The sequence below is a fragment of the Tachyglossus aculeatus genome, chromosome 9 (assembly GCF_015852505.1).
Source record: "Tachyglossus aculeatus isolate mTacAcu1 chromosome 9, mTacAcu1.pri, whole genome shotgun sequence".
Taxonomy (NCBI): Eukaryota; Metazoa; Chordata; class Mammalia; order Monotremata; family Tachyglossidae; genus Tachyglossus; species Tachyglossus aculeatus.
The window spans coordinates 18,498,604-18,520,169 of NC_052074.1; the positions used below are offsets into that span (position 1 = coordinate 18,498,604).

Genomic DNA, 21,566 nt, shown 5'->3' on the forward strand with positions numbered 1-21,566 from the left:
TGATAATTAAGCGGCAGTGTATCTTTAAATGATTCTTCACCTCCCCACCCGCCTACTTCAGCTCTGCTGCAATCTTGTTGACAGAGCCAGCTTGCTGTGTTCCTTACAAGTAACTAGCATGGCAAGAATGATTTGTAGTTTTTAGAGGAAGTTAGTCGCTGTGGAGTCTGCTTTTTAACTTATTGAAGGTGTGTAAAGGTAACAGTTTTTTGTTTGTTTCTTTTTTTTTAATTTCTAAGATCAGGCTAAAAGATAGCTGGTTACTTCTCTTCTGGAAAAGCCTGACAAACCAGTAGCTTTCCTTTCCGGACTCAACCCAAAACTTTTCATCACTTCACCTCACAACTTTTAAAATCCCCGAGTATCTCCAGAAGAAAATTTAAGCAGTTTTATTCAGTTTATCAAATGGCGAATCCTGGAGCTGTCTGTAATGGGAACCTTCAGAATCATCGGAAACAAAGCAACGGGTCCGGAGGTGGACCCTGTAAAAGAAATGGGATTATTAAAGAAGCCCAGGTAAAACTGAAGTTTCTTCTTCCTTTAAATGACTTGATCTTTGTCAGCGTTTCTGTGTGGGTATCCCTGGAACTATGTTGGACGGATTGGGGATAAAAAGACAGTGGTGTTCTTTTTTGTTGCTGTTTTTTGTTGTTGATTTTAATTTGAGCATCCTGCAGTGAGATGACCCTGTGACATTCTGAATTTTTTCCTTCTCAAGTGTATGGGGTTGGTATAGGACAAAGGGAACTTCCCCAGAAAACATTTCAGTCTTTGGACCTAGCTTGTACAGAAGTCTCCAGTCTGTAAAATCCCTTTGACCACTTGCTTTAAATGCCCTGAGAAGTAAAAGTCAACTGTTTTTTTGAGAGTGTGCTGGGTACATGGCATTTTGCCTGTTTACCTCTGAATTGTTTGTGGAGATTAGTCACACAATTGTAGGACTCACAGCTTAACCTTAAACCCCTGCAAATCTCCCCTGTTCTGTTCCAGGGTTTGAGACCTCAGTCATTCATTTAAATGTGGCTCTCTGACCTGAAGTACTAGGAAGTGTAGATTTCCCCTGCGGTTCTGTACTGAGAAGTCAGAGTGGCATTGCTTAAAAGCTGGTTTCATTTTTGCACGTGTTAGAAAATCTTGCCACTTACTTTTTTAAAAAAAGTATCCAGTTGTAACTTTGACTGACTTTCAAGAAACAGTCTGCATGGTCTCAGTTTATGGGATGTTCCTAACTGAAGAAATCGAAACAAACAAACAAAAAATGCAGCTAAGACTTTCTGAAGCATGCAGTTCCCTGGACGAGGCATTGCTTAATACCGGTGCCAGTATTGTTTCTAATATAAAAGTTGCTGATGGCATCGGTAGTGTCCTTAGCTGCTAATAAGCCAAGGCTTAAGATTAATTGGAAACTAGGTTGGGAAAACAGGCTCCTTAAACTGGGTTGAGAACCTGCTCTACCTTTGTATCAGGGAATCCCATGCAATACTGTCATCCTTCAGGAAGTGTAAGGATCCACCCAGGGGAAAGGTCACATTGCTCTAGGGTCTCCAGGACAGGTGACTCCAGTTCTTAGCCCCGCCCCATCGAAACAAACGAGAGAAGGGTGTGGAGAATGCAGAGAGGGTGGAGCCTTTCTGCAGGATATGGGGAAACTGTGAATCACATTAAACTGGTTAAAACCTATAGTGAGAAAATGAAGTTGCATTTTTTTTTCTCATCTCAACAGCCCAGAGGGAAAAAGCACAACCACCAGGGGGCAGGGTTTCTGTCCGTGTGATTGACTAAATGATAGGAAATCAAATGCTTTCTAATTAATGTTATTATTATTAGGCACTTGTAAAACACTATGCTTAATTGTTGGGTAATTGCATGGAAATCAATTAAAAGACCTGCAAGTTTCACAGTCCAAGTGGAAATAACAATATTCATTCATTCAATCATATTTATTGAGGGCTTACTGTGTGCAGAGCACTATACTAAGCGCTTGGGAGAGTACGATATAACAATAAATGATAAGGATCAAATTCATTCAACAAGAAAATTTAAAATTCAACAACTCAATATCATCCTTGGAAGAGGATCCTTCTATTCAGTCATTCATTCAACCATATTTATGGAGCACTTACTGTGTGCAGAGCACTGTACTAAGCGCTTGGGAGAGTACAATATAATAATAAACAGATACATTCCCTGAACACAATGAGCTTACAGTTCAAGTCCCTCATCACTTCAGGAAAAACTCCTGAAAGATCACCTCTTCCATGAGGCCTTCCCAGACTGAGCCCCCTTTTTCCTCTCCTGCTCCCTATCCCCCTGCCCTACCTCCTTCCCCTCCCCACAGCACCTGCATATATGTTTGTACAGATTTATTACTCTATTTATTTTACTTGTACATATTTACTATTCTATTTATTTTGTTAATGATGTTAACATTAATGGAGCATTAATGGAGCATCTGTCACCTATTTAATTGTGAGGCCCTTGACCAATATCACCCCTGTCATTCTCATCAAGGACAATATTGAGGATCTTTTGTGAAGTTAAAAATCATGTGTCTGTATTGCTCCATTGTTATTTTGTTAATGATGTGCTTTATTTTTATTTATTGTGATGACTTGACACCTGTCCACATGTTTTGTTTTTTTGTCTGTCTCCTCTTCTAGACTGTGAGCCCATTGTTGGGTAGGGACCGTCTCTATATGTTGCCAACTTGTACTTCCCAAGTGCTTAGTACAGTGCTCTGCACACAGTAAGCGCTCAATAAATACGATTGAATGAATGAATGTAAACCATCCTAGATGAAAATTTACCACAACCTTCCCAATCCCAACATTCCGACTGTTGGAAAGTTAGGCATGTCTGCCCTCCACACCAGTGGGGGCGGGCAGGGCTTCACAACCATCATGGAGGGCAGTAGAATGGGTATAGCCAAATCCTCCCCAAATACTTAATATTCCCTCAAGGAGAAATAATTTGAAACCCAGAGACTAGAAGAATTGGTGGTCCCTTTCCCCCTCCATAATCCAGTGTCCTCACAGTAGAGAAATTTCTCCAAGATTAGGGACTGAAAGTACAGCTCTACACTGTACTGTTTCACAGTTAGTGCTTTTCGGCACCTGCCTATGATCTATCAACGTGGCTCTGCTTTGAGACCATAAACTCATTTCCCTGCTGTATTTCACCTACCTTCCTAGAAGAATTCTGTCTCGATGCTGTTTCCTGATTTTAAACCCAGACTCACTGACAAAATTCAAAGGAGAAATAACATGCTTTGAAAAGCAAGGTTTGAAATCATGTGTTGGAAACTGGAGGTTTTGTGTGAATGGAGCGCAAGTTAGCACTGAGAATGAGTTTCCCGTGCACCAAATACAATTTGTCCCTCTTCATTATCATTCTTCAATGAGGACACAGAATATTCAATTGGAACACAGTCCCGTTCCCATACTGTGCTTTCAGTCTAAGGGTAGAACAGAGATCTTATGTTCATTTTACTAATTGGGAAACTGAGGCACAGAGAAGTTAAATGACTTGCCCAAGTTCACACTGCAGAAAAGTGGCAGAGCTCAGGGCTACAACCAAGTTCTCCCCATTCCCACTTTCATGCTCTTTCCACTAGACCATAGCTGCCTTCCTTTCATCAGCCCCTGCTTTCTTTTGAAGCATCTGTCACCTATTTAATTGTGAGGCCCTTGACCAATATCACCCCTGTCATTCTCATTAAGGACAATATTGAGGATCTTTTGTGAGGTTAAAAATCATGTGTCTGTATTGCTCCTCTAGGCTACATATGGGACTTTCATTTAAATTGAACCAGAGATTAGTATTTTTCTAATTGCATCCAAACCAAAAGGAATCATGACTCTTGTTTCATCCACAATCCCATTCCAACCATCAACCTTCTTCCTTACTGTTCCATTGCTTTCTCTTAGCCATTTCTCTTTATCCTGGTGATTCTAGCCAATGTCCTGTAGCTATGGAGACTGCTTTTCCTGGGGCTTGCACTAGTGAAAAGGAAATGTTAGGAAGCAGGGCCTTAAAACTTCATTTTGATCATTCTGCAAAAATACCCTGTTTTGAGAGATTAACTACGTTGTCTGTGACTTGTGGGCTATGCTGTATTTAGAGGATTTTTTGTTGTTTATCTGGGCAAACAGTAATACACTTGTTTGTCATGCTGGGATTCTGGTGTGTCAGAAATAAAATGATGCAAAGACCTTTTTATACATTGGCTTTCTCAAAACTCAGTCCACTACAGCGTTAAGTTCACAATACCATTTCAGTGATCATAAACTTTTAAAAATTAGCTTTTTATAACATAGGAATCGATCAGTCAGTTGCTTACTGTTGTTTACCCTTCAGGGCCCTGTACTAAGCACTTGGGAGAGTACAGCATAACAATATAACAAACACATTCCCTGCCCAAAGTGGGTTTACAGTCTAGAGGGGGAGACAGACATTAATATAAATAAATAAATAAATTAGGGATATTTACATAAGTACTGTGGGGCTGGGCAGGGGGATGAATAAAGGGAGCAAATCGGGGTGACACAGAAGGGATTTGGAAAACAGGAAATGAGGGCTTAATTTGGGAAGGCCTCTTGGAGGAGGTGTGCCTTCAATACTGTTTTGAAGGTAGGGAGAGTAAATGTCTGCCTGCCCAAAGTGGGTTTACAGTCTAGAGGGGGAGACAGACATTAATATAAATAAATAAATAAATTAGGGATATTAACATAAGTACTGTGGGGCTGGGCAGGGGGATGAATAAAGGGAGCAAATCGGGGTGACACAGAAGGGATTTGGAAAACAGGAAATGAGGGCTTAATTTGGGAAGGCCTCTTGGAGGAGGTGTGCCTTCAATACTGTTTTGAAGGTAGGGAGAGTAAATGTCTGTCGGATATGAAAAAGGAGGGCATTCCAAGCCAGAGGCAGGACGTGGGTGAGAGGTCAGCAGGCAGCAAGATAGATGAGATCGAGGTACAATGAGTAGGTTGGCGTTAGAGAAGTGAACTGTGTGATCTGAGCTGTAGTAGGAGAGTAGCAAAGTGAGGTAGAAGGAGCCAAGGTGATTGAGTACTTTAGAGCCAATGGGAAGGAGTTTCTGCTTGTTGTGAAGATGGATGGGTAACCACTGGATGTTCTTGAAGAGTGGGGAAGCATGGACTGAAAATTTTTGTAGAAAGGTGATCTGGGCGACAGAGTGAAATATGGCCTGGAGTTAGTGAAAAGAAGGAGTCAGTGAGGTCAGCAAGGAGACTGAATACAATAAACAAGGCAAGATGGGATAAGTGATTGGGTTAATGTGGTAGCAGTTTGGATGGAGAGGTAAGGATGGATTTTAGCAATGTTGTGGAGGTAGAGAAGCAGCATGGCTCAGTGAAAAGAGTACGGGCTTGGGAATCAGAGGTCATGGGCTCTAATCCCGGCTCCGCCACTTGTCAGCTGTGTGACTTTGGGCAAGTCACTTAACTTCTCTGAGCCTCAGTTACCTCATCTATAAAATGGGGATGAAAACTGTGAGCCCCACATGGGACAACCCAAACACCTTGTTTACCCCCCAGCACTTAGAACAGTGCTTCGCACATAGTAAGTGCTTAACAAATGCCATCATTATTATTATTACTATTACTGAACCAACAGGATTTAATGTAAGACTGCAGAGAGGAAGATGATGATGGTATTTCTTAAGCGCTTACTGTATGCCAAGCACTGTTCTAAGCACTGGGAGAAATCAGGGCTGAAGATGTGGATTTGAGAATCATCCACATAGAGGTGGCAGTTGAAGCCATGGGAGCGAATGAGTTCTCCAGGGGAGTGGGTGTAGATGAAGAATAGAAGGGACCCAGAACTGAACCTTGAGGGACACTCACAGTTGGTGGGAGACAGAGGAGGAAGCCCACGAAAGAGAATAAGAATGAGTGGCCAGGGAGACAGGAGGAAAGCCAGGAGAGGCCAATGTCAGTGAAGCCAAAGTTGAATAATGTTTCCAGGAGAAGGGGGTGGTGGATAGTGTCAAAAGAAGCTGAGAGATCGAAAGAAGAGTAGAGGCCTTTGGGTTTGGCAAAAAGGAGATCATATGTGATCTTTGAGAGGGTGGTTTCTGTGGAGTGAAAGGAACGGAAGCCAGATTGGAGGAGGTCAAACAGAGAATTGGAGGAGAGGAACCCGACACAGCAGGTATAGACAACTTGCTCAAGGCATTTGGAGAGGAACAGTAGGAGGGAGATGTGGTGATAATTAGAGGGAGCTATGGGGTCAAGGAAGGGTTTTTTTATTTTTATGGTAGGTGAGACATGAGCATGTTTGAAAGCAGTGGGGAAGAAGCCTTGGGAGAGACAACAGTAGAAGATGTTAGTCAGGGAGGGAAGAAGGGAGAGTAAAAGTGTTTTGATAAGGTGTGAAGAGATGGGTCGGATGCACAGATTCCTTTACTTAATCTTGTTCCAGGTTCCTAGACCTTTTTCCATCAGCAGTGATTCTGCAGAGGTTTGACCTGGACCATTCTATTTGTCTTTCCAGAGCTGCACTTCGCATCAATCCACTAGATCTGAAGTCTCCTTCAGGAAGCAAGGATCTCTCAGTATTGGGAAAGGACATTCCAAATAACAAAGGAGACATGCTTTTTTATTAACTGTTACAATTATACTTCCCAAGCGCTTAGTACAGTGCTCTGCACAAGTAAGCGCTCAATAAATACGATTGAATGAATGAATGAATGCATGTCCACACCCCATCTTATATCTAACTCTATTTCTCAACTTGAGTATTGCCTCCACAGCTTTTGCACATCTTTTTAATTTTTTATGAATTCAAATATATGGGTGTCTTCTCTGCCCAAGAAATGAACTCCAGGTAAAGTTTCTGACATGTGGAGACTGATTCATTCAAGTGATTAACCTGCTATGTAATGGTATAAAATAGCACAGCTGGTGAACATGCAATGGACTTTTAGAGCTCTGATGATTGATTTCTTGATATTACAAGTTGTTAATGTAGGTAGGGAAGCAGTGTGGCCCAGTGGAAAGAGCATGAGCCTAGATGTCAGTGGTATAATCTCAAGCACTTAGTCCAATTCTCTGAGTAGAGTAATTTCTTAGTAATATAAATCAATGACATTTACTGAGCACTTACTGGGTGCAGAGCACTGTACTAAGCACTTGGGAAGGTACAATGTAGTAGAGTTGGTAGGTGCAATCCCTGCCCGCAAGAAGCTTATAGTCTATTGTGGGAGACAAACATTAAAATAAATTCAAGTAAGGGGAAATAGTAGAGTAGAAGAGTCCTTATATAAGTGCTGTGGGGCTGGGGTGAGGATTAAAGTGCTTAAGGGGTACGCAGCCAAATGCATAGTTGATGCAGAGGGAAGAGCCTATGGGGAAATGAGAGCTTAGTCAGGGAAGGCCTCTTGGATCGATTGAGTTATTTCATTAAGCTATTTTCCCAAAGCTCGTACTGCAAGCATTTAAACCAAAAGTTCAGGTTTGAGGGAGTCACTCCAGACCCAGAATTTTGTGGTGTTTGGCCCTTTGAGAGTCCATGCCCCTCAAAGTGTTGAGACCCAAAGGACTGTGGGTAGGCTTTTCCATGGAAAGCAAAACTTCTCCAATCCTAAAGTCTAGGGCTGGTCACTATCTCTGCCCCTATAGTAGGGCTATAGTATGGTTAGTGTAATGCCCTGATGTGACTCCATGAAAACTATCCCAGCCTGATGACAATCTAACTTATTTTTAAAGACCTCTTGAGGAAGACATCTAAAAGTCTCTCCATAACCTTGTCTGGTATTTTATAGTCCACCAGACCACCTAGACTTGAATCAATCAATTTTATTCCCTGGGGGCTTACTGTATGCAGAGCACTGAACTAAACTCTGGTTTCTTTCTGAATAATCTGTTTCCTTGTAAAGAAAGATGAGAAATGGAAGTTGAATAATGTTGGATTTTAGAATCTCCACCACCTTCTTATCTAATCTCTTCTCTGCCACCCTCCACTCATATGCTCAGCTTCTCTCACACCAACCTTCCATCTTTTTCTTTTAATGCTGTTTGTTAAGTGCTTACTGTTTGCCAGGCTGGGGTAGATACAAGCTAATCAGTTTAGACACAGTCCATGTCCCACGGGGGCCCCACAGTCTTAATCCCCATTTTACAGATGAGGTAACTGAGGCACAGAGATGTTAAGTGGCCTGCCCTAGGTCACACAGCAGGCAAGTGATGGAGCTGGGATTAGAACCTGGGTCCTTCTGATTCCCAGGCCCCTGCTCTTTCCACTAGGTCAGGCTGCTTCAACTGCACTTCGCTTTACAATTTACTCTGCCAGACACACTGTTTACAGTTATCCCCCTGAATGGAACTCCCTCCTACCTCAACTTTCCCCAACCATGTCTCTTCCATCTTCAAAGACCACCTAAAAAGCTACCTCTTCCAAGCAATTCCCAACTAATCCCCATCTCCCTGGTTATATCATTTACTCAGGCACCCTTAACCCTTGTGTGCACTGTATACTAGTTTAATTTAATTGCATACCATTGCTTTTATAATTTGAATATATGCTCTTTTGTTCCGGGTTTGCAATTAGTCTCTGATCCCTCATCACCACCCATCTTAGGTGATTACACTCCTTGATAGGCGGGACCAATTATTTTATTTTTATTGTAAATTCCCAAGTACCCAGGATAATGTTCTACACAGTCAGCTCAATAAATACTCATGATATTAAGAACATACGGTTCAGAGATTATTGGTCAGACAGCTAATACTAATAAAAGTATTTACCTCTTTTGGTAGCAGTTTTATTCAAGAAATCAAGAAAAATCAAGGGCTTCTTGGCAGCAGTGAATTCTTTAAAATTCTACCTGAAGGAAGTCAGAGAAATTCTGCCCATTTACAGTTTTGTCTGAAGATAGGAAAGTGTTTAATTTGTATGTCAGAGCCTATCGAAGATAAATTTAGACTTATTGGGTGATTGACACGCACATCTATCTGATCATTTTCATTGATATGGAAAAACTATCACTCTCAAGGTATTGCTTTCTTCCCCTTGCTTTATGCAAATCAGTTTGTTAAACCTTAGAACAGACATGTCACATTCATTTCTGTGCATTGTAGGACCAAATATTCATACATAGGCTGCACTTTTAAAATATTGTAAATGATCAATTATTCAATTCATTCAATAGTATTTATTGAGCTCTTACAGTGTACGGAGCACTTTACTAAGCACTTGGAAAGTACAGTTCAGCAACAAATAGAGACAATCCCTGCCTAACAACAGGCTCACAGTCTAGAAGGGGGGAGACAGACATCAAAACAAATAAACAGGCATCAATAGCATCAATATAAATAAATAGAATTATAGATACATATACACATCATTAATAAAATAAATAGAATAATAAATATGTACATATATACACAAGTGATGTGGGGCAGGGAGGCAGGTAGAGCAGAGGGAGCAAGTCGGGAAGTTGGGGAGGGGAGGAGGAGCAGAGGAAAATGGGGACTTAGTCTGGGAAAGCCTCCTATTTGCAAAAGTATGCATTATTATTAGAAGAGGAGGAAATCGGTGTCTAGAATTAAATTAACTTTCTACAGATATAATGCTAGTGAGCAGGAAGAGTTGCCCAAGATTAGAAGGTAGCATAGGCAGGAAAGAAAAAGACACGACAGAGCCAAGGAGGAGAGAGAAGTCATACACAAAATAAACCCAGATGATATTTCCACTGAACAGCAGTGGTGAGAGAGACTGTTTTGATCCTGACCCTCCTCTACCTCTTCAAGTAACCTGGCCTCTAGCTCTGGGCCCAATTAGTCAACAGAATTTACTGAGCACTTACTAAGTGCTCAATAAATAGTATCTCTGAGCACTTACTGTGTGCAGAGCACTAGACCAACTGCTTGGGAAAGTACAATAGAATCGAAAGACGTAGTTCCTGCTCTTGAAGATGTCATAGCCTATATGGGAGAAGAGAAGACACAAATGGACAAATTAATCATAGGTAAAAGAGTTACAGGCAAATATAAGCATTAAAATGGATAATAAACCAATCCACAAAAATATAGATAGAGTTGTTAGCCGCAGGGTCTTTTGTTGCCAGAGGGTGATCTCAGGACTGGCTGTATGCTCCCCTGCCTTCCCAACCCACTGGAACACTGCAGAGTGGCCCTGAGCAGCAACTTGTACTTCCCAAGCACTTAGTACAGTGCTCTGCACACAGTAAGTGTTCAAAAAATACGATTGAATGAATGATTGAACAGCAAAAGTATCCCTTCCCGGAGCAAGGAGCCACACTGCCAGGAGAACAGACCTAAGAGCAGACTAAATTGACAATATCTCCTCAAGCTTCCTCATTCCAGCCAGTGTTTGTCCCTACAAGCCACAACATTTTCTGGGGCCATGGGAAGCCTGCATAACTACGAGTTGGCATCTCTGATTTAGAGGAAGCAAGTTTCTTAAGACCCTAAAATAACTCTTAAAATTTATAGAAACATCAGCAATTTTCAGAATCTAAGGACAAGATCACTACAGTAGTTATCTTTTCTTCAGATTGAAATTCCTTCTGTCATGTAAATAATGGATGTGCCTATTTTCCTAAGTAGCCAAAGAAGCATTGTGGCCTAGTGAAAAGAGCAAAGCCCTGAGAGTCAATGGCCCTGGGTTCTAATTCTATCTCTGCCAATTGTTTGCTGTGTGAACTTAGGCAAGTCACTTAACTTCTCTGTTCCTCATTTTCCTCAACTGGAAAATGGAGATTAAATCCTCCTCACTTCAATTTTAGACTTTGAACACTATGTGGGATAGAAACTGTGTCTAACCTAATAAACCTATATCTACCCCAGTGCTTAGAGTGCTCTGCACACAGTAAGCGCTCAATAAATGATTGAATGAATGAATAATAACCACTAAACCACTACTATTTAAAAAACTGTGATTTTTAAAGGGTCCCATCCCAAATTTCCAAAGGATCCAGATCCCCTGAATTGTTTCTGATCATGCAATTAATTGTACATCTTATAATTTACCAAGTTTTTACCCTTTCTTTGAGAGGACAATTTTGAATCTTTGATGTGACAGAAACTGAGAATCCATTCAAATGCCAAGGAGGCAGTTTTGAATAATAAAACTGCTTGAAACAAAGTGATATAGCATGCACTCTGTCCTTAAAAATAAGAATTATTAGAGAGTAGACTACTGAATTACAGGCTGGGAGAGAGAGAGCTGGTGTGGGGGAAGGAGGAGAGGGGCAGTGTCCTAGCTGGAATTTTTTTCATAAAAGTTTTCTTCAATTGAATATCTGTCTCCCGGCTCCTTTAGGCATCATTCTATGAGCAACAGCAGTGTATTTATTGAACTGTCTATGTAAAATCCATATAAGGCCCAAGGATGTTTTCAGTGCCGGTTTCAGTCTTCTAATACCACAGGCAAAAAGATAAGAGAAAACATCATAATGCTGTGTTGCCGTAGTAGCAGTAGTATAATAGTAGTAGTAGTATTTAATAAGCATTTTCTGTGTGCAGAGCACTGTATTAAATACTGGGAAAAAAATGTCCAGACCCCTGCACCTCAGAAGATTAACATTCTAATAATGAAAAGTGGCCTAGAAAAAAAAAACACTGAGGACATGAAGCTATGCTGCATCCTAGATGCAAGTTAGAAATCAATTTCAGCATAGTCCACTGTTGCCAAGAAGGAAACTATTTCTTTTAAGTTAAAACTTCATGTGAGAGGAGCTCATAAAAGTCAAAACAGAGCAAGGCACTGCAAACAACAAGTGTGACAACATGAGGGACAACTATTCTGGATACACTGGTCAGGCAGCACTGTGGCTTCTAAATCCCACATTGGCTTCTAAATCCATACCAGGACCACGTGATAATCAATTAATCGTATTTATTGAGCGCTTACTGTGTGCAGAGCACTGTACTAAGCGCTCGGGAAGTACAAGTCGGCAACACATAGAGACAGTCCCTACCCAACAGTGGGCTCACAGTCTAGAAGGGGGAGACAGAGAACAAAATCAAACATACTAACAAAATAAAATAAATAGATATGTACATGTAAGATAAATAAGTAAATAAATAGAGTAATAAACATGTACAAATATATATACATATATACAGGTGCTGTGGGGAAGGGAAGGAGGTAAGATGGGGGGGATAGAGAGGGGGACGAGGGGAAGAGGAAGGAAGGGGCTCAGTCTGGGAAGGCCTCCTGGAGGAGGTGAGCTCTCAGTAGGGCCTTGCAGGGAGGAAGAGAGCTAACTTGGCAGGTGGGCACAGGGAGGGCATTCCAGGCCTGGGGGATGACATGGGCCAGGGTTCGATGGTGTGACAGGCGAAAACGAGGCATGGTGAGGAGATTAGCGGCAGAGGAGCGGAGGGTGCAGGGTGGGCTGTAGACGGAGAGAAGGGAGGTGAGGTAGGAGGGGGCGAGGTGATGGAGAGCCTTGAAGCCCAGGGTGAGGAGTTTCTGCCTGATGCACAGATTGATTGGTAGCCACTGGAGATTTTTGAGGAGGGGAGTAACATGCCCAGAGCATTTCTGGACAAAGACAATCCGGGCAGCAGCATGAAGTATGGATTGAAGTGGGGAGAGACACGAGGATGGGAGATCAGAGAGAAGGCTGATGCAGTAGTCCAGATGGGATAGGATGAGAGCTTGAACGAGCAGGGTACCGGTTTGGATGGAGAGGAAAGGGCAGATCTTGGCAATGTTGCGGAGCTGAGACCGGCAGGTTTTGGTGACGGCTTGGATGTGAGGGGTGAATGAGAGAGCGGAGTCGAGGATGACACCAAGGTTGCGGGCTTGTGAGACGGGAAGGATGGTAATGCCATCAACAGAGATGGGAAAGTCAGGGAGAGGGCAGGGTATGGGAGGGAAGACAAGGAGTTCAGTCTTGGACATGTTGAGTTTTAGGTGGCGGGCAGACATCCAGATGGAGATGTCCTGAAGGCAGGAGGAGATGTGAGCCTGGAGAAAGGGGGAGAGAGCAGGGGCAGAGATGTAGATCTGGGTGTCATCAACGTAGAGATGATAGTTGAAGCCGTGGGAGCGAATGAGGTCACCAAGGGAGTGAGTGTAGATCGAGAAGAGAAGGGGACTAAACACTGAACCTTGGGGAACCCCCACAGTAAGGGGATGGGAGGGGGAGGAGGAGCCTGCAAAAGAGACAGAGAATGAACGACCGGAGAGATAAGAGAAGAACCAGTAGAGGACGGAGTCTGTGAAGCCAGAGTCAGATAGCATGTTGAGGAGAAGGGGGTGGTCCACAGTGTCAAAGGCAGCTGAGAGGTCGAGGAGGATTAGGATAGAGTAGGAGCCGTTGGATTTGGCAAGCAGGAGGTCATTGGTGATCTCTGAGAGGGCAGTTTCCGTGGAATGTAGGGGATGGAAGCCAGACTGGAGGGGGTCGAGGAGAGAGTTGGTGTTGAGGAATTCGAGGCAGCGCGTGTAGACAACTCGTTTAAGGGGTTTGGAAAGGAATGGTAGGAGGGATATGGGGCGATAACTAGAAGGTGAGATGGGGTCAAGAGAGGGTTTTTTTAGGATGGGAGAGACATGGGCATGTTTGAAGGCATAGGGGAAGGAACCAGTGGAGAGTGAGCAGTTGAAGATGGAAGTTAAGGAGGGGAGAAGGGATGGAGCGAGAGATTTCATGATATGAGAGGCAATGGGGTCAGAAGCACAGGTGGCCAGAGTAGCACTTGAGAGGAGGGAGGAGAGCTCCTCTGAGGATACTGCTTGGAAGGATGGGAGAGTAGCAGAGAGTGTTGAGAGCCGGGGGTTGGAGAAGGGGGGGGAGTGACTTTGGGGAGGTCGGACCTGATGGATTTAATTTTGTTAATGAAGTAGGAGTACAGATCGTTGGGGGTGAGGGAAGGAGGAGGGGGAGGAACCGGGGGCCTGAGAAGGAAGTTGAATGTACGGAAGAGCTGGCGGGGATGATGGGCATGGGTGTCAATAAGGGAGGAGAAATAGTTTTGTCTGGCAGAGGAGAGGGCTGAGTTAAGGCAGGAAAGGATGAACTTGAAGTGAACGAGGTTGGCATGGTATTTAGACTTTCGCCAGCAGCGTTCAGCAGCTCGAGCATAAGTGCGAAGGAGGCAGACAATGGCAGTGATCCAGGGCTGTGGGTTAGTGATACGAGAACGGCGAAAGAAAAGGGGAGCGAGTGAGTCTAGTTGAGTAGAAAGGGTAGAGTTGAGAGCAGTAATCTGACCATCAAGACTGGGCAGAGAGGAGAGGAAGGCGAGGTGGGGTGTGAGGCACTCAGAAAGATGGATGGAGTCAAGAAAGCGGAGATCTCTGTGTGGGAGTAATATGGATTTACAGGGGAAAGGAGTGTGAGTGAGGAGGCAGGTGAGAAGATTATGATCAGAGAGAGGGATTTCAGAGTTGGTGAGGGTGGACACAGTGCAGCGATAGGAGATGATGAGGTCGTGGGTATGACCAAGTTGGTGAGTGGGTGAGGTGGGGTGGAGCAAGAGGTTGGCAGCGTCGAGGAGAGATAGAAGGCAGGTGGCAGAGGAGTCATCAGGGATATCCAAGTGGATGTTGAAGTCTCCGAGGATCAGAGTGGGCATGGAAAAGGAGAGAAGGAAGGTGAGGAAGGGGTCAAAATCGTTAAAGAAGTTGGAGGTGGGGCCCGGGGGGGGCGGTAGATGACGGCTACAAGAATCTGGAGGGGGTGGTAGAGGCGAATAATGTCAGCTTCAAAGGAAGGGAAGGAAAGGGAAGGGGGAGGAGGGATAGTGTGAAAGCGACATTGGGGGGCGAGAAGGAAACCGACACCTCCTCCTTTTCTGGTGAGTGTGGGGGAGTGGGAGAAGAAGAGGCCTCCACTGGAGAGAGCAGCAGGAGAGACCGTGTCATCCGGAGACAACCATGTTTCAGTTAGGGCGAGGAGGAGTAGAGAGCTGGAAAGGAATAGGTCCAGGATGAAAGGGATCTTACTTAAAACGGAGTGGGGGTTCCAGAGGCCACACTTGGCAGTAGCTGCCGAGGGTGGGGAGGGTTTGGATTGGGATGAGTTGGTGGGGGCCTAGGCAGGGAGAGTGGGAAGAGGGGTGGCGATGGGAAAGGAGAACTGGGATGGGGTGGGGGCGGGGAGAAGGGGAGGGAGGGGGCTGGGAGGGAAGAGCGGAGGACTGGTGCTGGTACAGAGGGATCCTTGGTAGGGGGTGAGGAGGTGATAATTTCCCCACCAGTGTGGCATCTCCTCGGAGCACGAAGGAAAACAATATAGGAATATTTATTTACAGTACTTGGAAAAAATCTGACATTTGCTCTTACAGTCTTGAAAGCTAAAACCAGAAATGTGTACCTTTTGGTGGTAACTTGCATATTTGTCTTTGGAGTTTTTGTTTCAATCCATCAATCATTTGTATTTATTGAGCATTGCCCTAAGCATTCTCTGCCCACAAGGAGCCTAAAGTCTAAAGGGACTGTTAACCGGGACTGTTTTCCAAATGTTGTGCTGTAACCAAATTTTTTCCTTTGACCTTTCCGGGCAAGAGTGTCAATGTGAATTACTGCTTCTGAGCCTGGACATACTTTCTGATGGATTTAGGTGTTGTGATTTTTAGTTCAGTTAGGCTTTCTTGGTCTCACCTCTTACACCACAGGCGCTTTTCTGTTTACCACCCAGTGTTCCTCTGATTCGTTTTGAAGTAATACTGGTGAGCTCAGGATCCAGCCTCTTTTGCAAGCCCTGCCTTTGCCTCCCACCCCCTTAGTGTGGAAGTTCTTCAAAGTTCAGTTCTGGGTCCCCTACTCTTCTCTATCTACACCCAATCCATTGGAGAACTCATTCCCTCCCAAGGTTTCAACAACCATCTCTGTGAGGAGGGTTCCCAAATCTACATCTCCAGGACTAATCTTTCTCCTCTGCTGTCTCGTAATTCCTCCTGCCTTTAGGACATCTCTACTTGGCTGTCCTACCAACACCTCTAAGATAACATGGCCAAAACAGAAGTCCTCATATTCGCTTCCCAATCTTGCCCTTCTCCGGTTTTTTCCATCACTGTAGACAACATCCTCCCTGCCTCACAAGCCCATACCCTTGGCATTATCTCTAACTCATCTCTCTCTCATTCAGCCTATATGTTTGATGTCACAAGATCCTGTTGGTGCTTTCTTCATAATAGCTCTAGAATCCACCCTTTCCTATAGTAGTAATGGTATTGATTAAGCACTTACTGTGTGCAGAACACTATACTAAACACTGGGAGAAAATACCCAGATGAAAATTAAATATTGTCCCTGTCCTTCACGGGACATCCAAACTGCAATGAAACTGATCCAAGCACTCATCGTATCCCACCTTGACTACTGTGTCATCCTCCATGCTGACCACCCTGCCTCCAAACTCCCCCACTCTAGCCCACACTTCACCCCAGTGCTGGGATAATTTATCCAAAAAAAAAAGTTAAGTTCATATCTCCATACTCCTCAAAAACCTTCAGCGATTGCCCATTCATCTCCCAATCAAACAGAAGTTCCTTGGTATACCATTGTCTTCAAGACACTCAATCCGTTCTCCCCTTCATACCTAACTTTACCAATCTGTCTCTACTACCTAGTTTGCACCAACCTGCTCACTGTACCTGAGTCTCATCAGAGTTGGAAGACACATTCCTTGCCCACCAGAAGTATAGAGGGAGAGACAGACATTAATATAAATAAATAAAATACTGATACGTACTTGAGTTCTATGGGGCTGAGGGTGGGGTGAATAAAGGGTGCAAATTCAAGTGTAAGGGTGACGCAGAAAGGAGTGGGAAAAGTGGAAATGAGAGCTTAGTCCAGGAAAGCTCTTGACGGAGATGTGACTTTAATAAAGCTTTGAAGGTGGGGAGAGTGGTTGTCTGTCGGATATGAAGCAAGAGGGATTTCAGGCCAGAAGAGGGATTAGGCAAGGGGACGACAGCAAAATAGGCAAGATCAAGGTACAGTGAGTAGTTTGGGCATTAGAGGAGTGAAATTAGTGGGCTGCGTTGGCTCAGAGAGGTAAGGTAGGAGGGGGCTAGCTACTGAAGAAACACAGTGTTGTTAATTTTTTTTAAATTCTATTTACTGTAATAAGCACTGGGGAAAGGGCAGCAAAAGAGGCCAGTTTCTTGCCACAGTGAGTTCAGACGCTAATGGGTAAATCAGGCATAAAATATTTACAAACAGGGTAATCAGAACAAAAATCATCTATATACCTGGAAAGGTATAATTAATTATGTATATGCTAGAGGTGCCTCTTGGGTTGGTTGAAAGGAGTCAAAGTGTTGGGAGTTGGCTGGGAAAGCATGTTGGAGGAGGTGGGATTTTAGGAATGCTTTGAACAGAGGGAGAACTGTGGTCTGTCACATTAAGGTGGGTAGGGTGATCCATGTTGAAAGAATAGAGTGAGTGAGGAAACAAGGGGCAGAAATAAATTATTTTTAACATTTATTTACAAGTGGTGGGATTTTTGACCGCCCTTTGATTCTTCTGTATTTTTACCTTAGTGTAAGGGGGACTTTGCATGAGTGAAGACATCTCCTTCTCTTAGCATGAGCTCTCAGCTTAGGTATTTTGAATATAAATACTTTAAAATGGTATTTGTGAACTATTGTACTAATTACAAGGTTATAGATACAAGGTTATCAGGATGGATGCAATCCCTGTCCTAGGTGGGGCTCACAGTCTTAATCCCCATTTTACAGTTGAGGTAACTAAGGCACAGAGAAGTTGTGTCTTTCCGAGGGTCACACAGCGGATGTGGCAGATCCAGGATTAAAACCTAGGTCCTTGTTACTCCTAGGCCTGTGCTTTATCCACTAGTCCACAGTGCTTCTCATTTTGCCTCAGGACGATTAAAAGCAAGATACAAAGTTGGCTGGCAGAATACAGGAGCACTTAATAAATGCTATTATTTAATGATGCAGCAGGAAATGTGCAGCAGCAAGGGCTGCCCATCAAAATGGATGACTGCTTTATGGGGGAGTGAAAGAATGAGGCTAGCATATATAATTGCACACAAAGAGAGGAATCACCAACTGGATCCACAAGTTTCCTTGCAGATAGCCAAATAGTTTCTGCTTTGATGGGATGCTAGGTGCTTGTTGAATATTGTGTATGCACTAATTGAATTCAGGTTTCTATGTTTTCAGGAGACGTGGGTACGGGAGGGAAGAGCAGGAAGAACTTGTAACAGTTTACAGGAGAAATCATTTTGCACAGTGACCCTCATTGTGAGGCCCCCTAGGTCGCCGGCCCTGAACAAAGTGTGGTGAGAGAGCTTGATGACCCTGTGACTCACTGACGGACCTCTCTTGATGATGCAATGCCACTGCACAAAATCTAGTGCAATGTCAAAACATACCATAGCGATTAGATGATCACCCTTTGTGTTCCTCAGGTGTTAGGTACAAAATGATTGCCGGGGTCAGAGCAAGGAGGTTCCTGGTGAAGCACATTCATTTGCATAGCGCTCCCTGCATCATCGTCATCATCATCAATCGTATTTATTGAGCGCTTACTGTGTGCAGAGCACTGTACTAAGCGCTTGGGAAGTACAAGTTGGCAACATATAGAGACAGTCCCTACCCAACAGTGGGCTCACAGTCTAAAAGGGGGAGACAGAGAACAAAACCAAACATACTAACAAAATAAAATAAATAGAATAGATATGTACAAGTAAAATAAATACTTTTTTTTGCACCATCTTGCGTCAAACAACTCCTACCTGGGCTTGAGTGACCAAGGAAAATGCCAGCAAATGGGTGGTGTGGGAGGGATCTGATCCAAAATAAATAATCAGTCAATCAATCAGTGGTATTTATTGAACACTACCGTATGCAAAGCGCTGTACTAAAGCACTTGGGAAAGCGAGATAGAGTTGGCAGTCACCTTCTCTGCCCTCTTACAGTCTAGTGGATGAACTCAATCACTGATTTTAGAAAATGGGGAAAAAGTATGTGCAGGTTAGTTATGAATAGTGTTTTATGACTGACACTTCATATCCGACAGTCCACCTTAATACCCAACTGTCTACCTCTCTCTCCGCCTTCAAAACCTTCCTAAAATCACATCTCCTCCAAGAGGCCTTCCGTATTTAAGCCTTTATTTCCCCTAGCCACCTTCCCCTTTATGTCGACTATGCATATGACTGTGTACCCTTTAAGCACTTTGATACTTACCTCATCCTTACAGTACTTATGCAAATATTCTTACACTTTACTTTTTCCCTTATCTGTAATTTGTTTTAATGTCTGTCTCCCTCTGCAGACTAAACTCCATGTAGGCAGGGATTGCATCTACCAACTTTATTGTATTTTGCTTGCTCAAGTATCTCCATCACTTGTCTGCTGGGTGACCCTGGGCAAGTCACTAAATTCCTCTATGCCTCAGTTACTTCATCTGTAAAATGGGGATTAAAACTATGACCCCATGTGGGTCATGGACTGTGTCCCACCTGATTTGCTCGTATCTAGCCCAGGATTTAGTCCAGCAACTGACACTTAGTAAGCGCTTAACAAATACCGTAAAAGAAATTTTAAAATGCCATTGATTGATTGATGTAAGAATTAGCGTTTCTCAGTTATACAGTCAGTTAATCCATGCTTTTAATCTATTTTACTGGTGCAGATTATTGTATTAAGTGCTTGGGGTAGTGCAATACAGTAAATAGGCATATCTTCCACAAATAACAAGAATTGAGGATGTTCCATTTTCCATGACACAAATATATTGGCTTTCTAAATTCATTCATTAGTCCAGGAGGTAAAAGGTCAAATGGCTTTCCAAGACTGTCACTCCTAGTCCAATCACACGGAATTAAGTAGCTCAACGTAGAGGTGCCTGACTTGAGGCTAGTCACCTTTTCAGGGTCTCTGTTACTTAATAGATTAAATGAGGACAATGCTAGCCACCTACCTTTCAGAAATGTTGTGAAAATAAATATCATGTCTGCAAAAGTCTTTGATCTCTGCAGAGATATAAGCAAATATTAGATATAATAATACTAAGTGTTGGGGTTGTTTTTAAACTCCCACACCATGTTAGATCTTTCCTGAGGAAGCCTAATGGATTTGTCTAAATATTTTCCAGTACATGTCATTCTCTTATAATGGAAGGGTTGCGTTGTTGTAGAACCCTGTATTGAGGAAAGTTCACTACAGCATTTCTCTTTATTTCAAACTTCTGTCAGTATTGTGCTGCAGGCAAGGAAGGTGGGTGACAATTTGCAAGCCAGTTGCTTCAGTTGAAGGAGGAAGGAGGAAGAATGAATACACTTTCCTTCCTCCATGGGGTGGGATATAAGATGAATAGCCACTAAATAAAATGAGGAGAGCTATTCAAGAAGGGTGATATGGAAGTAAAGAAAGTAAACAAAATACTGATCACATTACAGTTCTTCAGGACCGTTCAGGTGAAATGGCCAAATAATTGCCGATTTTAAGAGAAGTTTTTGCATTTGTTTTTGTCTGTTTGCAGTATTATATTATTTTTGCAGTTGAAAAATTTTGAGTCCTCAAAGTAGTCAAGTCCCTGAGTTACATCAGGCCAGCACAAAACCAAGCCAGCCAGGTTGGGTCAGCCCCTGGTTCCTTGTTCACCACTTTTCAGGTGTTCCCAAGTGAACAAACCAGGCAAAACTGGAAGAAGCTTGAAACTCACTGCTAAAGTCACTGCTGAATGTGTGTCATGACCACCACAGGTCCAGCAATGTCCCAGGGGTGGGTTTGGGGACATTTCTGCCCTGAATCAGCTCACTTTTAACTTGGCACTACCCCTCCACCATGTCATAGCCAGTGCTAAAGTGGGCCAAGCCAGAATAACAGCATCTGTTGCCGGGGCAGGCTTGGGCAGGATGTAGGCTGGACCTGATCAGGCCAAGCCTGAGAGTACCTGTCCTTTCCAGCCTCTAACCCAGAGTTCTTTCAAGAATTTTGCCTTTAGCATGGCATTTGAACAGATCTCCCAGGACCCAAACACAGAGTCCCTTAGTTCATTGGATACATTTAGAAGCTCTTTTAACTCTTACACCCATGCAGTATCTCTCCCTGTCTAGACTGTAAACTCGTTATGGGCACGGAATGTGTCTGCCAACTCTGTTGCATTGTACTCTCCCAAGTGCTTAGTACACTGCTCTGCATGCAATAAGCACTCAATAAATACCATTGATTGAGTATGGGGTGGTCATTCCCCCAATTTCATAATAACAATAATAATTATGGTATTTGTTGAGCGCTTATTAAGTGCCAGCCACTGCACTAAGCATTGGGGTTGATACAAGCCAATTGGGTTGGACACAGTCCCTGTCCTATGTGGGCCTCACAATCCCAACCCCCATTTTACTGATGAGGTAACTGAGGTCCAGAGAAGTGAAGTGACTTGCACAAGGTCACACAGGAAACACATGGCAGAGCCGGGATTAGGACCCATGACCTTCTGACTCCCGGGCCCATGCTTTATCCACTATGCCATGCTGCTGCTAAACCTCAATTTCCTAGTAATAATAATAATAGTATTTGTTAAGCACTTACTATGTGCAAAGCATTGTTCTAAGTGCTGTAATACACTGTTCTAAGCGCTGGAGAGGC

At 43.4% G+C, this 21,566-nt stretch overlaps 1 protein-coding gene across 1 annotated transcript in view; it reads left to right on the top strand.

Moving 5' to 3' along the window:
* The first annotated feature begins 222 nt into the window (after positions 1 to 222).
* Positions 223 to 21,566, top strand: part of SPTLC3 (serine palmitoyltransferase long chain base subunit 3) — a 115,285-nt gene continuing 93,941 nt past the window's right edge. The window contains exon 1 of the mRNA XM_038751639.1: positions 223 to 516. Coding sequence (XP_038607567.1) covers positions 406 to 516 — 111 coding nt within the window. The 5' untranslated portion in view covers positions 223 to 405. The remainder of the gene's footprint in view (positions 517 to 21,566) is intronic.